General features: G+C 35.7%; 1 protein-coding gene across 2 annotated transcripts in view; it reads left to right on the forward strand.

Moving 5' to 3' along the window:
• The window catches only part of CDH18 (cadherin 18), a gene marked incomplete at both ends in the record, with an annotated part of 176,824 nt that extends 156,148 nt beyond the window's left edge, over positions 1-20,676 (forward strand). The window contains 3 exons of one of the 2 annotated variants that reach the window (XM_080609876.1): positions 5,635-5,752; positions 18,385-18,636; positions 20,174-20,676. In XM_080609876.1, coding sequence (XP_080466002.1) covers positions 5,635-5,752; positions 18,385-18,636; positions 20,174-20,676 — 873 coding nt within the window. The remainder of the gene's footprint in view (positions 1-5,634; positions 5,753-18,384; positions 18,637-20,173) is intronic. The other variant, XM_080609877.1, reaches the window with a different exon arrangement.
• Positions 20,677-22,895: the final 2,219 nt, after the last annotated feature.

Genomic DNA, 22,895 nt, shown 5'->3' on the forward strand with positions numbered 1-22,895 from the left:
AACGTGATAGCTGAATCACATTCCTGCTGCTGCTGCTGTGATTAGTGCACTTTATTACAGCTCATGGTTTGACAATTTTACTAAGTGCCTTTGGTTTTTTGCATAGATTGAGTTTTTACCTAGCACTCTATGCTGATTTTGTCTTTATACAGGTTTTAAGTTGCAGTTGTGAACTCATATCTTTCCTGAGTGGTTTCTGTGGTTATGAAAACCATAAACCTTTAATAACCATCTTATATTAATCTCTCTAGCTTTTCCTACAACAAACATAAACATTTGATAGCTGCTACTTCATGCAGCAAGGAATTTTAGTTTAATTGCATGTTTCAGGAAAACCTATCTCCTTCTTCATTGTTTTTTTTTTCTTTCTTTGTTTTAATCTTCCCATGCTATCTTCAATCAATATTTAGCAGTTGTTTTGTTGGGAGAGCAAAAGAGAGAGAGAGAATAGCTGATCCCTATTTATTATCTCTGTGCTATTCATAAATCTTCAGCACATTGCCCCTCAGCCATCTCTTGTCCAGACTGAAGAGTCCTACTTGGACAAACTATGATAAAGTCCTTCTATGCTTTTGATCATTCATCTTGTCATCCTTTAAACTTCCTCCAATTCCTCTCTATTCACCTTGAGATGAGGAATCAAGATTCACGATGCAGTGGTCTATAATTCTTATCATAGTTTATGCTTCATAGTATATGATCTCTGCTTTGTTCTCTTCCTTTGCTAGCAATTTCTAACAGTTTTCTTTTTAACCACTAGTAAGCATCGAATGCAAAAAACTGTCTGCCATAACACCATTATTATTGGAAGTAATGGTCAACTTAGAGTTCATCATCATGTATGTGAAGTTAAGACTTTACGTCAATGTATAAAGAATTTCACCTGTCTTTGTATTGCCTGGCTACCAAGTACTGGAAGGTCTTTAGTGTCAGTCCTTCCTTTTTTCCTGTTTGAACCACTCAGTATCATAAATAGGTGGGCTGATTATTCATACTCTTTATAAGATGGTCGGTGTAATAATGAACAAGTGGCCCAGCATAAACCTGTGTGGAACAGGAAATCCCTGTGACTTCCTCTCTTTGTGGAATAGATAGTTTACAGAACAGACACTATTTCCTGTCTTTTGAGCAATTACTTGTGCAAGGGCCTTCCCTCTTAGCTTATGACTGCATAGTTTTCTTAAGTGCTGTTATTGGGACACCTCACTCAAAGCCTTTGAAAATCCAAGTAGGTCTATCAACTGAATATCTCTTATTAACATGCTTACTAAAGTGAAAATAATGTTCTGAAAACATTAATTAAAGCCTTAATAGAAGAATTAGAACTTGTTAAACAGTATTTTTTTAAAAAAATAAGATAACCTTTCTTAGCATTAATTGCAGTTGCTTTCAATATATTCTGATGGTTTTAAAATTTATATAATTTAACATAATTCTTATAATTAATAATAAGTGAAACATGAAGCAAAGCTAGTTCAGAAATACCCTGTTAGCTGCATGGGGGTGGTGTTGGTGGTGAGTAGCTGATGTTTCTTATTAGCAAAATCTTAACTCTCCAATAAAAGCTTTGCAAATAGAAATTTACAAGAGAGATGTTTAAAGGATAAAATAAGCTTTACAGTAACATCATTTGGTCCTGATTTCAGTCAGCATCATATTTCTCTCTGAGCTACCGTTGCAAGCATGAACGACTCCTGATCTCTGTAGCATTGCAGTTAACACCCACGATTAATGCTACCATGAAGGATTCTGCAAGCAGTAATGCAAACAGTAGGCTCTTAAAGTAGCTGGATCAGCATGCTGTTGTATTCTTTAACAGGGCTCCATCACATATATGACATGCACTAATTTTTATTTGCATTGCATGACAAGGCTTCAGAAAACATTGTGAAACCATTGCACTGTACAAAAACCAAAACAAAAAACAAAAGTACATGGCTCTTACTCAGAATATTGTGCTGTCTAGTTTAATAAAGAAAATGACAGTGTTCAACAAATATTAGGGAAGGACAAATAAACAAGGATTACAGAACAAGACAAGTGTTCCATATTCCAAAAAAGCATGTCCACCTGGATGGTTTTGGATCACTAAAAAGGCAGAATTTACTCTGAGTATGCATCATCTTGTGAGAAAGATTCATAAGATTTAGCACTAAAAACCAAATTCTGTCAGGTACTGCCAGGCACTTCTGTTTGACTAGTGCTTTTGAGGTTGAACTCCGGCCCTGCATTGCCCTGGAAGAGCCCAGTTTGTTTCCTCAGTGCATCCATTCTGAATGTGTTATGTGCAAGATAAACTAACCAGTAGTTTGTCACTGGAAGACTTTTTGAGTTTGCTTGTTTGTATTCAGAAGAGGCTTTTATATACAGAAATCACAGTATCATTTAATTGCACAGCTTCTGTCTCTTGCTTCCTTTCTCTCCACTGCTCATTATATTTGCCCAGGGAAGTTGTGAATGCTCCATCCCTGGTGGCGTTCAAGGCCAGGTTGGACAGAGCCTTGGGTGACATGGTTTAGTGTGAGGTGTCCCTGCCCATGGCAGGGAGGTTGGAACTAGATGATCTGAAGGTCCTTTCCAACCCTAACTATTCTATGATTCTATATCTCCTTGGAAAAAAAAAAAAAAAAAAGCCAATAAAACTTAAGGCCTTAAGTGCTTAAATGAACCCCCTAAAGCATGACAAACAGAAAATGCATGTGGGAAGATGAGCATTTCCACACTAAAGTGACAGCTTTACTCCTTTAGCAATCACCTTGTTGACAAGATAAACTAAGTATCTCCAACAGCTTACAGGTGAAGCCTGGTTGATATTATATATTAAAGTAGGTAAAGTACTGTATTTTGAACTTATATAATATCTAGACTTGGAGAACTCTTGACTTCTAGAAATATACTGATTTTGTGAATAATTATGAAGTATAGTCAGTGTAGAAAAATGAAATTTTGCAGTCTTCCACAAAGTGAACTTAAAAATAAATTTTTCCGTTGCTTCAAATGCAATTTTTTTATTATTTTTAAGATAATAAGAGCAAAGAGTGATGTAAAAAAAAGTTTAAATGCTTTGTTTTGAAAAGTGGAGTGAAGAGTTTATAGTCTTTTTGAGTGTTTCCAAGTTTAGTGTTTCCCCTGGCAGAGTATGAACCTGTTAAAATATCTGTCTAGATCTGCAAGTCACATTCACTACAGCTCTCCAAAGATAATCTTTTTCTGGTGTTTTTTAGAGGAATAATAGAGAAAGTTGTTATAGTAGTGAAATGTCACTCCCCTGACACTATCCATCACTGTACATGTTCGTGTCCACTCACACACACATACATGTACAAAAAACTTTTTCAGAATCAGGATGTATAAATATTGTGCTGTCAACATGAGCTACCTCACCCTGAATACTCTTATTTCTAATAGCCAAAAGAAATCAATGTTAGCGGCCAAGGAACATCTCTGCTATAAATTTGTCATGTGTATATTTTCTTTTTTATTGATTCAGTTCTGGAAAGTATGTGAGTAAAATTTAGTACCTGCTCTCTATCCTCCTCAATTAGTTCTCCTCCATTCCTGAAATTCTCTCTTTTCTTGACAACTCTTGGCTTTAAAAATAGCATAACCCTCCAGTTTCATCACTTCAGTGCTGTCAACTGAGCTTTATAGCAGCTGAGGTTCTATGTCTACATTTCTATTTTAGTCATCTTGGTAAGGTGAATGTTAATGTCTGCTAATAGGCCATTAATTATTTGGGTCATTAATTAGAAAAGGTTAACAGCACCTTTGGGTCTTACGGGGTCACATACTTGTGTTCCTCACCTCTGAATTACTCTGAAAGAGTATGAATGTGAACAGTATATTTTGTGAGTTTTAAAATTAGTCCTAAAACCAAATATTTTTTTTTAAAAAAGTCTTGTGGCACTGAGGCCTTGATCACAGGTATTTTTGTTGCAAAATGGCATGTTCTTGAAGCAAGATTCTGTAAAATGTCACTGAATATTTTATGTAACAGAAGACAACAGGACAAAAGTTTATTTACTAGGCTGTCAAATAAAAGCTGAAGGTGCTTGGCAAAATTGCTTATGTTTCACTGATAAACAGTACTGAGGATTTGTAAACAATACTTAATAAATTCATATCTTTTTTTTTATGCTCTTGCCTGAATTTTTTACAACTATGCATGGTCTTTAACAGTATTTTTAGTATTTGAGTAGTAATAAAAATTGATTCTCTTGAAAATATTTCTCCATCAACTTCACTTTTTTCTTGCTTTGCCTCATACCTTTTCAGCATTATTAGCTAAATAGATCTAGCTAAGTTAATCTTACTTTTCTGGTTTTACATGGTGGTTATTTCAATAACAGATATGCTACCTTTGCAAAATTCAGTAGAGAACAATTAGCTTTTGCCAAGCATTTTCACCAATATTACCATGACTTGAGCAAACTGCATGATTATAAATGTCTCTGACTGATCTTATTCTGCTACAGTTTACCAAAAATTGTTATGACAAACTTCTAAAATTATCTAGCAATTATCATCAATATTATTAGTTGTGTCACGTGTGTATAATCAATATAATGCACTATATTGTATATAGTCAAAGAAATAAGCGTTGTACTCTATGTGTTTGTTTAAATATGTGTTTGTTTTGCTTCTCTTATGTGAATGAAGGTAGAGAACTGTGTGTTGTCTTTTAGTTTAAAAACAGGCCAAATCACTTGAGCCTGTACTGTTTATGCTTCAGGTTCAGTCCAGACAGACTACAGCTGAACAGTGAACAGAAAAATTCTCCTGAAAAGAGCTCTTTCCCTCCCCCTCTTATGTTCCCTTAGGATATCTATCAGGTCTGTGCAGCTGTCTGTGTGGGCTTCACTGCCTATATCACAAGAACAACTTTTATTAAATTCTACTTTAGCACTTGAGCTTCCAGACCCAGCATGAAAATAAAAGCAGAGGTAGAAATATTGCTTGGTCACATGTTCCAAAAGCTTAGCTCGTGTTTAGTTGAAAGTAAATCTTAGAAACCACCAGGGCTTTCAAAGGCAAAGGTGCTACCTTTCAAAAATACCTCTCCCATCAAATTCCCTTGCTTTGGGGCAGACCAGGCTAAAACCTGGAGTGGCTGCTGTTCCTCCTGTTCTGTTCTCTGGCAACTTAAAAATTATTCGTAAGAGGAATTTTAGTCAGCCAGTATTATATACTTGCCATTTTGGTTAAACAGTTACTTTTCGTAACCAATGAAAGTGCATCTAATCAGCGGGATGGCCAGCAGATGATGCTCTGCATAGAACATCCTGGTTCAGCCTGAATTTTGGCTCCATAAAAACAGATGTTTAGGTGAAATTCTCATTCTGAAAGTCACCAGTATGTAATGCAGAAGGTGAAAATCTCTGTACCAGGTCCTGAATGTATGAAAATGTCAGAAAGTATAGATGCTTTAGATGCTTTTACCTAGCTCTGAGGTGTGGTTGCTAAAATATTTCATGCTGGTGAAATCAAACTAATGACCCAGTCACTTCATCAATTGAATTTAGCAGCACTGAAATAGAAAACTAAAAGAAGGTAAGTTTGAGCATCCTACTGAAGCCAGGTACTATTTGGGTCAAATTCAAATTTCAACACCTTTACTGTTAATTTTTATTTCAGGTCATTCAGACTATCACTGCAACTGACAAAGATAACTCTGCAAATGGGGCAAGATTCCATTTTTCCCTTGATGAAGGGCTTTCTTTGAATCCCAACTTTACTCTAAGGGACAATGAAGGTAAATCAAACATAAATCTCAAAGAAATGGGTCTCTGTTTTGTTTGGGATGTCTCATTGAACAGAACGGTTTCCATGAGTTTCTTGACAGAAGAGGAAAACTGTAATCTGTCATCACTGAACTGGCTGATATCAAGGACATGGTGTATACAACATATTGCAAACTATGAATAATTGGATATTGCATTATTTTAATATATATTCCATTTTATTTTAGCATTTATACTTCACACTTTCAGGAATGTTTTTAAAAAGTGGATTAGAAAGATGTTGGCAATTTGTCTTATTTCATGGTGAATAACACTGAGTGGGTACTGTCAAGGTTATTGCTGGTTATTGCTTAAAGGAGAAAATAAGAATTTGCAGGGCATAAAAAGCTGAATTAATGCTTACTTTTACAGCTGTGATACCAAGAGCGGGTCCTTCAGTACTTCCTGGATGATAGTCTATCACTTCATGCCCTTCCTAACAAAGTGTGCCTAAAAAGTACAATCAGAAGTTCACAGCAAATAGGTCCAGAGGGAAAATCGCCTTCAGAGTCACTTTGTACAAGTGTTTATGAACATGTCGTGAATCAAAGAATCATTCAGCCTTTTTAAAAAAAAAAAAAAAAAAAAAAAACAAATAAACAAACAAACAGCAAAAAAAAAAAAAATCAGTCATTATTTATTGAGTCTTGCTTCATGGTTTCCATTTTACAACCTGATGAAAATGAGAGTAAACTTTAAATGCTAGTCTGGAGTCTTCCTCTTGAGCTTTAGTGTATGTGTGCATTGTGTGGATTGGTTTGTACGCTGTGTGGAAGGATGGGGTGGTTGGCTTTATTTTACAGCTATATTTTTGGAGTAGTACCATGGAATACCTTCTGAGGTCTTACAGATCACTACTCATCTGTAATGACTGAGAAGCATTAACTCCATCACTGCTACATAGAGTAATGTCTAAACTATTCTTCATGATATTTTTTATCTGTTTCTTAAAACCTTTCAGGGAAGAAGACTGCATAATCCTCCTAAAGAACCTGTTCCAATGTTTAACTATACACACAGAAGGAAAAAAATAATCAAGTCATGATATTTATCTGATCTAGATTCATGGTCCTGAAATTCTGATTCCAAAAGAGATCAATCCAATATCTATCAATATTTAAATGCTAATAATACTTGATGGACTAACTCATATATTAAAAATATTCCTTAAATTATGACTCCAGCCCTTTCCCAGATTAATATATCACTTCCACTCAGATAGTCACAGCAAAAGCCAGAGGGATTGTTCCTGAAAGAAGTGTACTGTTGTGTATATTTGTATTTGAGTCCAAGATATAAACTCCTTGAATATTGGACTGTGATCCCATGTGGAAGACCATGGCCATGTTAATTTCCATACAAGATGCTTATATCTAGATGTGTTTTTGAATAACTATTAAAATTATGATTCATAATGAAGTAGATATTTTAGGGTCTTGAACATATTTTACTTGGGATCTTTATTATATGTGTTTACTAACAGTGAAAAATGCTGTGTTATACTTTAAGGACTGCATATCAACACAAGTTGTTTACCAAAATAGGTGTATGAGAGGGTTAGAAATTTTCATAAATCTCTAATACGTCAGTGTCACGCCTTGGGTATAAATATGCAGCAGTAAGTACTTGCTGCTTTCTTGTTACCTCCCAAAGAGCAGTGAGCTATGATTTTGCCACCAACAGCAGAAGACAATGTTTGGATTATGTTAAGTTGGATTTGGCAGGCAAAAGTAGGGGAAATAACTGGTAAAAGTGTTATTCAAGCTAAAGGCATTTTGTGCATTATGTTTTTATTTTACCTAAGGAGATACAGAAAGTAAGTATGCACTCCCTGTGCATTTCGCAAAAAACTTCTACACATAGACTCAAGAAATGCAGTATCCAGTTTGCCCACATAATTAACACAATGACAGTTTAAATCAAATCATAATAAGAAATTTATCTTGAAAATAAAAACATTTTCACTGTTTTGCTTTTTACGTGACCCTTTGATTGTATTGTTTAAACACTGCCCTTTATTGTGATAAAATCTAAAGTATCAGTGAAGCACTTAGAAAGCACACTAAGTATCCAGGTATCTGGCATTTGCAACTTTAATATTTATCATGTATTTGAGTTCATAAATGTAATTTCTGTTGCTTTTTATTTCAGGAAATAGCTGAGAGAGGGTGGGCAGAAGAGGCTTTTCTTATGTTTGTGATAAGTTTGCAGTTTTGAAAACTCATGGTTTTGGGCATCAGCTATTAAAAAAAATCAGATGCTCTTAACACAAGATAGCTGCTATTTTTTCCTCTGGATGCAATAATTAAAAGGAAAAAAAATAGCTACTGCCTTAAGAGAGTTTTCAATAATCTTTTGCAGAACAATAAAAACAAAATCTCATATCACACTGAAAGTGGTATTCAGTGGTAGCTGTATCTGTCACTGCAAAGCTATATTTGTCTTGCAGTCATCTTTGGAGCCAGTCATGTTTTTCTTTCTTCAGGACAAAGGTTTCATTTCAGAAAAATCTCAGTACACATTTTCTTCTCTTGTTTTCATAATATAGAACAAGAGAATTCTGCTTTCTTGAGCCCAAATACACTATTGCATGAATGTTCCCCTACTCCTTTTTCATCAGTAGAGCTACAAGACCTATAAGCTGCAGCAGTAAATTGGATCTTTAAATATTAATGCTTATATCTATGCACGTTGATGAAAATGTTGAGGACTTGCACAAGCATAAGATTTCATAGCTTGTCCTTACCTACCTATATGGACTGCGGCATTATACAGTCACAGCATGTGTATGATTCAGGTCAATAATATTCTATGGCTTCCATGGAGAAAATAGATATTAAAGTGTCAGTGCAGATAGTTGATCATATGACCAGTTAAGCTTTCAACTCTGAATGAGATGAAATCACAAATCTGAGCTAGTCTTTACTCAGTAACAATCCACAATATTAAAGGTCCAGCCTTTGAATATGCAACCTCATAATGAAGAGCTTAAAACCCTTAGGGAAGTGGAGATCAAGAGAGAGCCACAGGGCTATACAAATTATGCAGTCCAACAGAATCTAAGAGTTCTTGGATCACCTTCTGGATTCTCTTAGTGTTTATAATTTTCAGTTTAAAGAACTAAAAAAATGGAAGAGACAGAATATTATACGTTTTTCCCTACTGGCTGGATTCTTATGCTATAGTAGATTCTTTGTTGCTATTTGGGTTTTTGTTTACACTGACAAAGTACTATTCAGGGACAGTAAAGGCTTCAGAATATGAACAAGAGAACAGCCAACAAAATGGTGCAGTATCTATACACATGTAAGCAAGCCAAAACAAGAACTGCAGTAGAATTTGTTTGCTATACAAAGAAAACACATTAAGTTGTAATAATTTCATGCAATTTTAGACAGAAACTCAGGGAAGATGCCTTTTTGTTTGCTTGGGAATTGTATTATGAAGGTTTTTAAATGAAAACAGGGCTGTTTACAATTTATTCTGTCCAGAAAAATGTTGCAATTTCTATTAAAACCTGAGCAGCCAAATACTGGAGGTGCTTTGATGTTGCAGTTCAGATGCTACATAACTCAGTTCATTGTTGTCTGTGTTCTTTATACTTTGTTTTTTAGGATTTTATAGCAGATAATTTTTTTAGTACTTTTTTTCACTTTTGTGTAATGTCTCAAATTTACACTTTTTTGCCTAACCAGAAATATCTGCCTGGGCAATATAACACTAAACCACCTTCTGTTGGGGAATCAAAGGAAAGATGAAAGAACTTCTTCATACTAGATCTGGTCTTGAGTACTTAATTTTAAATTGTACTTTTTTTTGTTTCTTTTTTTTTTTAAAAAAACCTGAAGCATAGTATTTTTCCAGATGCTTAAGGAATGGTTGATATATTTCTCAAAATTCGTTAGTTTGATGGAAAATGCATTGAGTATACTTCATTGTTATGATATTCCCAACCATTAATACATAGACACACACATTAGCATAGTCTGTCTGTCTTGGTTTAAAAAATTAATTCTCTCTTTCTGCCTATTTTTTTTACCTGTTAAAGACTTCCAGAAGTTTCATGACACTTTGAAGGGAGCTGGCAAAAGACTGAACCCTCAAAGAACAGTTCAGTTAAGTGTGAAAGAACGTTTATGGATTTTATGAACACTGTAAAGCACCATTTTGCCAGTGGAATTTTTTATCACAAGACATACAGTGTACCATAGATGCTTCAGTGGCTATTGCAAATATCCTGGATGATAAGGGTTTGTGCAGGAGCTGCGTATATTCACCCAACACTGCCAGTATGATTTGTACATTCTAGTACTTCAATAAATTGAGACTGAAGACTTATGAAAGTAGATAAAGTTTGTGTTACCTTCAAGGAAGAACAACTCCCTAGAGAATGCTTAGCTTTTGTTCTCCTTTCCTTTTATTTCTTCAGGAAAAAAGTTTCATTTCACAAAAATATTTGCAGTTTTATTTTTCCCTTCTGCCCACTTTTCTGAAAGTGGCTTTTTGAAAATTGCCCAGTGATGGAGAATATTCTGGAGTCAGAACAAAGGTAGGCCATTTTTCTGATGTTATCCCTTTGGAGATTCCTCTTTGTTAATGTTATGCCACAAGATACATTAATGCCCACAGAAGTAGAGATCTGGTTTTCTATGAAATCTAGAGCATGATGAGTTCAATGGCATCTGCATAAAATGAAATTTGTGATGTGTTCATCCACCCATGCCTGTGATGCAAATTAACACTTTTCTTGTGTCACAGATGAAAAATGAGTAAAAACTATATCAGTTTTACATTACATGTGGTTATTTAGGAAGAGAGCAACCTTCAGAGAGTAATTCATCCCATCCCAGCATTAATTCCATTGGTGAAGTTTCTGTTTATCTCTTGCTTTACATGTGCAAAAGTCTTACCTACAACTATATTGCACAAGATACCTGTAGCAGCTCAGTGATCTGGCTTTAGGGCTTAAGAGATGCAAATAAGCATGCCAGATACCAGACCATGTCTTGGTTGCTCTAGAGTGTCTGAAGTGGCATTAAAAAGGTTAGGCTGAAACCCCTGCTTTGCAGCACAACTTGAACAGGAAACAGTTATGTAATTCCTGCCTTCCTTCACATCAAAGTGGCATGTTTGCAATGGTTATGTAGTATTGCAAGTTCCTACTGCCCTTCCATGAAATATCCTGTAAAGAAGACAAGTTGCAATGAGAGAGAAATGGTATCTGAGGAAGTGGAAAGTTAGCATTGTACATGGTAACTGTAAGTACAGTCCATAGCAGTGCTGTTACTGTAAATGGGTTGAATGCTTAAGCAAGTGTTGTCACCAAATCAACATATAAAACAAAAATAGGACTCTGTGTACAAAGGACAGAAAATAAGGACTAGCTGCCATAGGAGGAGACATTTTTCTTCCTCAAGCCTCTGAACATCTTTGATAACTTTTTGATTTTAAAAAGTCAGCTCTCAGATTGATCAGATAGGTGGGTTAGTGTGTAGTGTATAGGTTCTTCATGCATTTCTTTTAATGCTGCTACCTGCCGGTGTTTCACAAACAACTCCTAAGTAGATGAGTATGTTTTATGCTCAAAAAGTCTTCTATGTTGCTTTTCATTTTTGCTTCCCAATGAACTAAAAATTTACAATAGCTTTTTGCCCACTGGCAGTAGCTTTGAAACCAGCACAAAAGAAAAAATATTTACAAGTGTTATCAGTAAAGTAATGAAACAGAAATGCCTATCAGTATAGTCCCACATAAGCAAATTAACTGCTCTAACTTTAGAAATATAAGAAAAGCAAATAATTCTAATGTATTTTCTTTGGGTTTAATTAGTTATGACTTCTGAGAAAATTTATAGAAGTTGAACTGCTGATATAGGCAGAGCTGAATATTAAAACATGCCTTAAGCTATAAACAGGATTTTACTTTTTTTTTATTTCCATTTCTCTTATGTCTGCCTCTAATGTATAATAAGCCAAAGGAATTCTCAAATTGTGAATACTAAATGAGTGTCTTCCAAAGTGCTCCAGTAGTCACCTTCCATGGTGCTATCATTGCATTTCAGCTTCCTTGTTTTTCCTATGCCCTCCTTTCTTTTCATAGTTCCAGAACTCTCTAAAAAGGCAGAGATGATGGAGAGAGGAATGGGAGAACAGCCTTGTATACAGTGTGCAGTCTAGCTTAATAAACTACCACTTCTTCAGAGTGTGAAGAACTGCTGCATTAGAGCCATGCAGAATTTCCCATGTGTAACCTCAAACTCGCTTGGGATTAATGTTAAATTCTAATTGCCACATTTGCAAAGCACAGCCCAAATACAAGAAAGTTTAGATCATGAAATGGGTCAATGTGCACCACAGGGAATCACACAAATCACTCCCTATGCTGGAGTTGTAAATTTCCCTTAGCAGTCAGCCTTTTCATCTCCAGAGATTTGTTGTTCTTATCGTACTTCTCAGGGGTTAAGTTCACAGTTTAAATCTGTTGCAATAAAAAGGTCTTTCCTTCCAAGCCTAGAGGAATCAGATCTGTAGTCCTCATCATCCTAGTGCTATTGCTGCTATCCTACACAGTTGTTTTCTTTGTCTACCTGCTGTATTTGTTTTCAGATATCAAAGGAATTTCTCAGTCTGTGACCTCTCTCCTCCCTTTCAAACAAGCTTTGTTTTCCCCCTCAGTAAATGCTTTCCTATGTCATCAGCATCTGCCTTCATACTTGGCTGCCTGTAACTTTTACAATTTGTGCGAATTTTTTGTTTCATGGTAAAATCCTTTTCTTAACAGTTGCCATGCCTTTAGCTCCTCTCTCAGTGGGTCTTCCAGTAGTTTTTGATAAGGAATGGAAGAAACAGTTAAAATGAAAACTTAGAACATCAGAATAGGTGTCAGGATGCAGCTGCTACTGCAGCTTAGCTAAGCTTTTATTATCTATTCATTTTGATAGCATACCTTTAAACACGATTGTCCTCAAGAATAGAGCTCTGACTACAACATCAGAGACATTATTTCTGTATCATGCCAATGTCATTAGCTTTGGTCATTTTCCACTATCCTTGATTCTCAGGGACCTTCAGAAAATCAGTTCTTAGATGCAGTTTTCTTCGCTGTAAAAATGTTAGAGATCTTGTTTGTAAAATACTCTGAAAGATTTAATGACAAAGAATAGTATGTGGGAGCTGAGTCACTTTCCAGTGTTTTGATCATATGTACTCACAGGCATACATTAAGAGCTGCTATATGTAAGTCTATAATAATGAGAGTAATAGTTACATTTAACACCTCTGATGATTTTGTGAACAGAAAATTTCCATGCCAGTGCCCAAACACTTATGATCCTTTTTTTTTAAAAAAAAAAAAAAAGTGAAATTACATTGAAGGAAAAGCTTTACATTTTTTCTTTGGGAATGCATATAATTGTGTATGTTGTCACAGAATGTCATGGGTATATGTCACGTAACATCTGTTTCTACAGAAAACTATATATTGTTCAAGAGAATACAAACAACGTAAATCCACCATGGCAATTTTTTTAAATTAAAAAAATTATTCTGGTTCCTTCTTTGCCTAAAATTGTACGTTATGCTAATATTTAATTCTGTGATGTTAATGATACAAGAAAAACAATTAAATGTTGATAGAACAAATACAGCTTTAAAAGAAAAAATTGCCTTTTTTTTTTTTTCTTCCCAATTTGTATTCACTTTGTGCAGTATAAAACTGTCAGTCCCTTGTTGGGCGAGACCTTCCACCCAAGAGGAGCATTATTTAATTATAGCTCTTTCTAGATTTTTTCACTGTAACATTCAAATTATCAGGTTTATCTATTTGTCATTTTGGTCTTTGGTTTTCTCACAGTTTTATATATATATTCCTCACAATTTTCCCACATCTGTCCACAGTTATCCTTATAGTATATGTGCTCGTATCTCAATGCTCTTTTTTTTACATCTTTGCCAAAAATCTCTTGTGCTTAAATCCTTTCATTACTGCTCAGTTCCTGCTCAGGAATCCTCAGGTTTTATTCATTATATTCAGTCTCAGATGCTTTTCTTTTCAGCCTGCTTTTTCATCACTGCTTCTGTAGCTGTATGGTGATCATGGATCATTCATTCTTTTCTTTCATTTATGCCAGAGGATGGAAGGAGGAGGTTATGCTTTCCTGTTTGGATTTGAATACTGGGCCTTCTTTGGCTACAGGCCCAAGAAAATTGGCATGGAAAAAAAAGTTTTAGGATTTTCTTATATAGACAAGGTAGCAGAACTGACGTGTTTGAGGCTTGTAGACACCATAATAGAAATAGAGTATTAAGCAAAAATGAAAGACTGTTATTATTGGTAATAGCATTTGCTGTCACCTTTTGGATTTAACAGTATGAGATCTGAGAATTTTTTCTTTTGGGTTGAGAGACATGACAGTTGTTAACATTAATGCTTAGCTCATGGATGTAGTGTCACTACAGAATTTACATTTCAAACTGAGTCCTTGAAAATATCCTTAGGTTTTTAGGATATTATTTCTGTATAACTTTGTTCTAATGTCACCTTCTTATTTATTGTAACTTGAAATATAATTCTTCTCAGAACTGTCACTTCTTTGAAATTGCTTTCTCTTTCTGTTGATAAGTACATGTGCTAAAAAGTGCATGTGGGAGTATTGTACTTCTCTAATGACTTTAGTGGGATTTCTATGTGACCACTCAGACTTTATTGCGGCAATGTTAGTGCTGAGAGAAAAAAGAACAAGAACCACCCACAGGGGAGCTCAGGTTTCGTTATTGCAAATTTTTTTTCTCTTCTGAATTTATGAAATAATGTGAAAATTTGTATTGCAGCCCAACAGAGCTGTGTTATCATGTCACAGAAGGAAGTTACATGCTGCAGAGTGTGTAGCATGAGGCTGTTCAGGATCTGCAGGTTGTTTGAAATAATGTTGAAGCACTGTGTAAAGTGAGGGGAGACAAACCTGGTGCACTCTTGTCTATACTGCTTGCTGGGAAGGGTCCCTGGCATGTACTGCTAGCTCTGACTGTGGGTGGGTGTTATGTGAGAGAGTCCTAGTTGGTCCAGACAAACACAATGCCAGTGAGAATGATAAAATTTAGCAGTGGGAACAGTCCGTGTTCCATGGATCATGCTCACTCCCAAGCCTTGTTTTGTTTGACAATCTGCAACTGGAGGAGATAAAAAGAGAAATGGCTGAAGGGGAGCTCTGCTAATAATCTGTAATAAGTTGCATTTCAAGGAAGTGAAGCAATTATAAAATGGATTCTGAACAACTAGAAAGTGAGTGGAGTTTTTCATGCATATGGAGGAAGTGGTGATAACGCAGTTTTTTCTGAATGCATAAAGGCAGAAGCAGCAGTCATCACCTTATATATACTGTCAGCATCAACTTCTTTTTTGCAAAATATGTATTCATTTGAAATTCCCTACTAATCGCAGATATGTGAGGTTATTTCTGCTCTTGGGCTGTATCTGGAGCTCAATCTGCCACTGTTTTGGCAGCTGACAGCAGACCAGCTGAAGGTCATTTTGTATTCTATGGTGGTTTCCCTCTTTGAACCACTGAAGATTTTATCTGTGTCCTCCAGCAGTATTAGGGAGTTGGGACTGACAGTGTAGCATAAAAAAAAGGAGAGAGTGGTAAATAGGCAAGATGCTATTTTAAAAATGCAAATAAAATGTTTTTATGTAACACTATGCAGCAGAAGGAACAGCTGCTTACTTTGCCTTCTGCTTGTATCAAGATATTTGTTGAAAAATTAAGACATGAAGGCAATCTCCCTCTTTACGGTCTGTGTAATATTATTTGCTTGGTTTAGGAGTATTTTAAAATAGATCATAGAGATTTTTCATGTACTGCATTTAATTAAAAGTAGAAGACATACATGTATTAAAGAAAAAGCTTGTCCAAATTTGTAAAATAAGACTGAGAACTTTTCCATATATCTTAGAATTAAACTAGCAGAGCTTAGTAAGACCTCCATGGGTGGGCATAGTCTGTAATTATGACCTTAAGGTCACTGCTCAGTCTGCTTTAGGGGAGAGTTTTCTACATACAATAAATGCAGTCTGAATTTCAGTGACATAAAGCTTGATTTCTTCAGTTGACTCAATTATAACACAGAACACTTTGCTCCTTAGACTAGTTGCAGAATAATGTGAAAATAATTTCTTAACAATAAGATAATGAAAAAAAAATCAGCATTAATGAGAATACCTCAGTATGTTTTCATAAGGTTTCACAAGCCCAGATTAAGCAGTATGAAGAAGTTTAACAGGTTTTTAATGAGAATAAAAGAAATACTTCTGTATGTTATATTCTATAGGCACATAAGAAGCATGGTCATAATTCTGTATCAAAAAAAAATACTAATTTACTACATATCTTTTAACCACCTCTGTATTGGGGTTTTTCTGTAGGTTATTGAGCACACTATTTTGTGTGTGCATGTGTGTGTTTAGTAAGTTACACTGTAAGGAAAAGAGTATGTTTTATCATAGGTATTTTATAACCTCTGCCATTTCCAAAAGTGGTGATCTTTCTTTGTGTCAGATTTTTCAGCCAAAAAAATTATCTGTTCATCTCATTCAGGTTTCCATAAGGTTCTGTAAATGGAATGAAAATAAATGGCATTAGAAGTGGCTGGTGTCATGCCTTTAACGAGGAAGTTGGCATGAATCTTGGGATTCAGTCATCAAAAGTATACCTTGACATGAACAAGTAGAAGAGGACTTCAAGGCCTATTGTAAATGCATGCATGCATGCATGCATGAATGAATGAATGAATGAATGAATGAATGAATGAATGAATGAAGTGTCATACTTTGCACTCACTGCAAGACAGAGGAACAAAACTGAATGATTTTATAACAGGCTGACCATGCTGGAGGTTTCCAAGCAGGTAAATAGGGCGGATGGAGAAGAAAAGCTAATGAACTTCAATGCAGTGGAACCTGATGGTCGATTCTTGGCTCAGCAGCAAGGGAGCCCCTTCCCACCTCATGGATATTTCTAATGTGAAACCTGTTGCCAAATATATAATGTAATGACATTATGCTCATGTAAGGCTATACCACTGGGTTTTCTCAGTACTACTGTCAGGTGGTATGCAAAAGCAAAATTTTGAGAGGAATGAGTTAAAATGAATGTTTTAAAATTTGGCACAGGGCTTGTTAGAAGATGTGGCATGAAGAGTAGTAAGTAAAGAGTTTGTATGAAGTTTAACCAAAAACTTACCTCCTCCATTCAAATATGCATGTGGAAGGTAATCAGTCCTATGGGCTAAAATATGCCACACTTACCTGTATTGTCATGTTGGATTTTCCCAAAGTGCTACAGAGTTCATTTTTCCATATATTATGATAAACCCATTTAACACTGCAGCTACAGTGAGAAGAAATTTTCTGGTTTGATTATAATATGAAGAGAAATCCAGCAGACATATTTTTGCACTTGTCATCCCAGTGTTGTTTGTTAAAAAACTCCAAACCCACAAACCTTCAATTTGGAAACTCTAACTGTTAATCATGGACAAGCAGTATGAAAGGAGAGCTCTTTTCTTCCAATCTCTCTTCCTGTTTCACAGTCCCCGTCTCTCTCTCCCCACAGCTGCTCATGTCCCTGATTTCTCAGTGTCTCCAGTTTAGTTTATCTGTGGATAGTTTATCTCTTATTCAGAGGCCAGTAGTTATAAAGCGGTAGCAACGAACTGAAATTAAATTTTATATCTATGAGAATAAGATGTAACTACATATTATCGTAATATTTCTCTCCCTGCACTCTCTTTATGCCTCTTATTTTCTTGGACTTAAAGGGATATGGGTGGCAACTTATTATTTTGATTTGTGCCTACGTATGCTCTTTCAATGACTGTGTAATAAGCATTAGTATTCTTATTGACTGTACATATATGTCTAACCTATAGGTAACATAATGGTGACAAAATCTTAAATCACTATTTCCCCTTTGCTTACTTACCTTTTACCTTTACCAGTTTAGAACATATGATATTTGCTCATTTTAACTTTCCCTTCCTCCGTCTCTCTTTCCTTCCCTTCTGCCTCGTGACCTCTCCACAGCATGAGTCTTTGGCCACTGTCCTTTCAGGTGTTTTCTGAAATCTCACTTGATCTATAAAGTCTGTCACAACCAGTAAAACATGAGAGTCTTATTTTAACTTTTGCTGAAGTAAGTCTATCATTCTGCTGAGAACCAATAAGATTTTTATGTTGTGGATGAATTTCACAACAGATATCCCCAGAATTCCAGGTACTCACATTTACAAGGGCCCATATACTACCAACAGCATAGCCTGAGATTAAAGCACTTGCAAACTGGGCCCAAAATGTTTGTCAGAATTCATTTAGACTCTAAAGTACATGAGCTTAAATAATCTTATTTATGTAGTATTAATTACTTCCCCTGATTCTTCTTTTTATTCTGTTGGCCACAAATGCTTCCTGACAAATTTTAATTCTAGACTCTTAATTTTCACAGATTAGGGCTGTCTAGTTGTAAAATGCCTCACGCTTCTACTCGATGGGAAACAAGAAATTTTTTTTTTTTTTGCTTCATTAAAATGATATTCTCATTTTGATATTATAGATAATACAGCCAGTATCCTGACAAGACGAAGGAGATACAGTCGAACCACTCAAGATACCTATTACCTCCCAGTTTTGATTTCTGATGGTGGAGTGCCCCCTCTCAGCAGCAGCAGTACTCTCACGATTAGTGTTTGTGCCTGTGAGAAAGATGGGCGAGTGAGAACTTGCCATGCTGAAGCTTTCCTCTCCTCGGCTGGCTTGAGCACAGGAGCTTTAATCGCAATCCTGCTCTGTGTTGTCATTCTTCTTGGTAAGCCATTTTACCATATTGAGTAATGCTATCCTTTCAGTGTCTTTCTGAATGTGACAGGGCAAAAATTTTTAATATGGTACATTTCTGAACTAGAGGCTGCTTGGTAGTAGGAGGTAATTAGAAACACATAACTGTGATTAGGGGGGAAAGGTTTAGCTAAAATTAATAGGGAAAAATGCCTTTAAAGTATGTTCATGAATATCTGGAATCCACCAGAAACTATTTTTCAGAGGTTATCAAGTAATTAGCACTGCAGATCTTTTTTCTGTAATTTGGAAAGATTTCAAAAAACCAGTGACTCTAATTCCATGTCTACAGCAGTGTGAAAAATGATAGGAGAGAAATGAGAAAAGCTTTTTGAAATATGTTGCACTTTAAGAAGCACCATTAGCACTGTACAAAAGCCATTTCTTAATTACCTTTGTAGGATAAGCTGATAGAAATGCACAACATAATCCACAGGCACAAGGGCCATATGAGACTATAAGATGACTCCATTAGATAAATGCCATTGCAAGTGCATTTTCTCTTGACTTTTTTTCCCCTTCCTCAGTCCAATTTGAATGTCACCCATTAGTTAATATATTCTTTTGTTGCTGTGGGGTTTTTTTTTCTGGCAGAAGCACAACTTGCTGGGTACATATGTGTGTACTACTCATCTGCCTTTTTGCATTCGTATAGAGACAGCAAGAAATAATGGACATTACAGTGTGACCCACATAGGAGATTTTGATGATTTTTTTCCAAAGGCTCTGCATTTTCTGAAGACAACTTTCCTCACAGCTTACTTCAGAACTTCCTTGTCAAGAGGCTGTTGTAAAATGTATAGTAATGAATTTAGTTTATAATGCTATGTTTTATCATACAAGATTGAATATTCATAAGAGAAAAAATAAAGCTTTTACCTTTTAAATAGACATATGTGCTAAATACTGGTTTTAATGAAGCACTGGAAGTCTTTAGCAATACTTCTGAAAAATTTCAGCCCTAGGATCTCATTCAACTGAAAGAATGTTATCCTGTTTTATGTCCTTTATGAAATCTCAAATAATCCAACCAGTGGATTTCATTATTGCTCAAGAAACCCCAGCAATCCCTACCAAGATAATATGAAGAGTGCTTTTTACTGGTCTTTTGGAAGACTAGGCTGTATTGGAAGTTTGTAGTTTCAGTACAGCGTTATTAATTTTCCCCTTAATTGTGTGGTCTCAGCATGTTGCACTTTGGCATATTGCTATGCCAACACACAGCTGTATGGATTTCATGGGTGCTTTCCAGGCATACAGTAATCTGTCTTCAGTCAACACCTTACACAGCAAAACCATTGCTCTCTTAGGTATACAAGTACACTCTTTTCCAGATCGGAGAGGTCTGGTGACCTTTTGTTACAGACATGCCTGATGTAATAATCTCAAATACCTATATTAGCATGAAAATTTTACACCTCTGTATTTATGACTTAGTATCTGATATTTCTTTAGTATATATCTGCTTATTTCAGATGTAAATTTTAAACCTACTCTAATATCTACAGTTTTCTCTTTAGCAATTGTGGTCCTTTTCATCACTCTAAGACGCAGCAAGAAGGAGCCACTGATCATTTCAGAAGAAGACGTCCGAGAAAATGTTGTGACATATGATGATGAAGGTGGTGGAGAAGAAGACACAGAAGCATTTGACATCACAGCACTGAGGAATCCATCAGCTGCTGAGGAGCTAAAATACCGGAGGGATGTTCGCCCTGAAGTGAAGCCTGTGCTCAGGCATCATGCCTCCTCAAGCTTTGACAGTATAGATGTTCAGGAGTTCATTAAACAAAGACTGGCAGAGGCTGATCTGGACCCCAGTGTGCCCCCATATGACTCCCTACAGACATATGCCTATGAGGGTCATAGATCAGAAGCTGGATCTATCAGCTCTCTGGATTCAGCCACAACACACTCTGACCAGGATTATAATTACCTTGGAGACTGGGGACCTGAGTTCAAGAAGCTAGCTGAACTCTATGGAGAAATAGAATCAGAAAGAACAACTTAGTTGTAATTCCCAGAACGAAGAAGTTCCTAAACAACTGGAGATATAATGACAGCAGTGGTAACAAAAAATGAATACAGTACTTGGAACTGAGCAAGTTGTATGCAGTTACTGTAGAACAAGTGCCGTTTTCATATCTGAAACTGAGTTCTCCAATTGAAAGAAAGTTGAATTTTGAAAAATACAGAAAAAAAGAAGCTATTTGTCCCTTGTGTATATTTTTTAATTGCTCAATAAAGTCTGTGGTACTGTATCTGTAACAATACCTAAAGTAAAGCCAAGCAACGACATTTTTATTGCAATATGCTTAACATCGCAAAGCTACCATAAGTTTATGGTCATGCCAGTTTAGGAAGATAGTTAACAGAGGAGCAAATCTCTTGCAGGTTGCATTTCTAGCTGTGCTCTAGCCTTGTGATCCCAGTGTGAGGTAGCCGATGGGGTTTACTATCAGTGTGAGAAGTGCTAAGCCTGTTTCCTTTACAGAAGGGATAAACCACACCTGTCCTCTTAAATGGTCCTTTGATGATTTAATCTTACTGAATTAGCAAGTTTTATTGAGATGATATCTTTTCATTATGTCCTTCATAATCTTTTCATCCACAACCAAACAGTAGGAGGACGTCATTAGCTTGTAGCTCTAATGTGGCTCTAGCCCATAACCCCAGGCCTTCTCTGTTCCTGTTTTCTGTAGGAACTGTTGTTTCCAGTGTTGTGCTTTTATTTTCTGTCTTTTCATGGGAATATCATTCATTTAAATAGAATAGGTCCAAAGTACTCTTTATGCAGCAAAGCAGATGAAGCATAGGCTTTCAATAAAAACAACCATGGCAGCACCATCAAACTATGCAGTTGTTTGGTTCACTGTGTTCACTTACATCAGTAGATGAAGCTTTTCAAGTCTTCTGCTGTTCTGAGTCCAGGAGCTGCACAAATCAATTCAAAACATGGTTCTTAATTGTCATGTCTCCCTATTTCCAAGTGTGACTGAACGCAAGACAGCTGCTGGTAAGACATTGGGTTAACAAAAATTTAAGCAGAGAATAAGATGATGATTTTTTAGTTAAGAAAATATCTACTGATATCTAATTGTTCTTAATTTTCTTATGGGTTAAATAGATTTCTTATGCTAGTAATTTTCTGGCATTGTAAAACTGCTAAACATTTCTTAACACTGCAGGCTGTGTAACACCTAATCCAGCAGATTCTTACGGTTTTCTTCGTTTTGTTTGAAGCTTTAACTTTTAGTACCTTGAGCTCAGTAGGGAAGGGTCTGCATTTATTGTGGACCTAATGTGTGAACAAGATTATTAAGTCTTCTCTTCTTTACTGTATGATTGGGTAGGCCCTAGATATGACTGAAACTTCTGATCAGTTCTACTTTGAGGGTATATTTTTCTAAATGAACTGCTTCCTGAGATATAGTTGACTGCTTTTGGTTTAAACAGCCTTCTGATAAAATTAGCAAGTAGGCTTATAGAAAGCTTTTCAAACTGTAAAATGTATTAGTTGCACTGTAGTTCCAGAACTCATTTTTACGCAACTGTTTTGTTAGTCACTTGGAAATTGCAGTGTTCCTTTTTCTGTCAACATCTGAACCCACAAGACAAATTAGAGGGGAAAATACCCTGAGCTATAAAATGTTCTGTGGGGAATTTGAAAGTAGTTTAATAATCTGTGTTCAGATTTTTATTTATTTATTTTTACCAAATATGACATCTTCTAGAAGTGTATTTAAGGAGACATTCCGATTTTAGAAAAAAGTCAGATCTTTTAATGCAGTAAGAGTTATACACAAACTGAGAATTGTTTATGCATTGTCTTTTCGGGGAATAGAGTTAGGCTGTGTTTCAGTTTTGTTCCAGATAAAGTGACTAGTAGGGCAGGATTTTCTTTGATATATTTTCTTTGATTTAGATTGCACTTGCTTTATGTCAACATCTAAATTTTTATATTGTATTACTCAAGTCCTAAGAAGAAAATATTTCAGTGTTAGTCATACCATGGACCATAATTCTTCATACTGCATCTGCATGAAAACTGCATTCACTATTATAGTTTTGAGGTATTAGTTATTTTTATGGTCCTCTGAAGCAGAGAAAATCAATTGTATTTTGTGCTTTAAGCAGTGTTCCCACCATTGTTTTCTTTTTATTTGCATCATAGAATGTTCAGACTTAAAGCCAACAGAAGTGCAGTGGCATAAGCAAATAATCACTCCT

This window comes from Psittacula echo, assembly GCF_963264785.1.
Source record: "Psittacula echo genome assembly, chromosome: 2".
NCBI lineage: Eukaryota > Metazoa > Chordata > Aves > Psittaciformes > Psittacidae > Psittacula > Psittacula echo.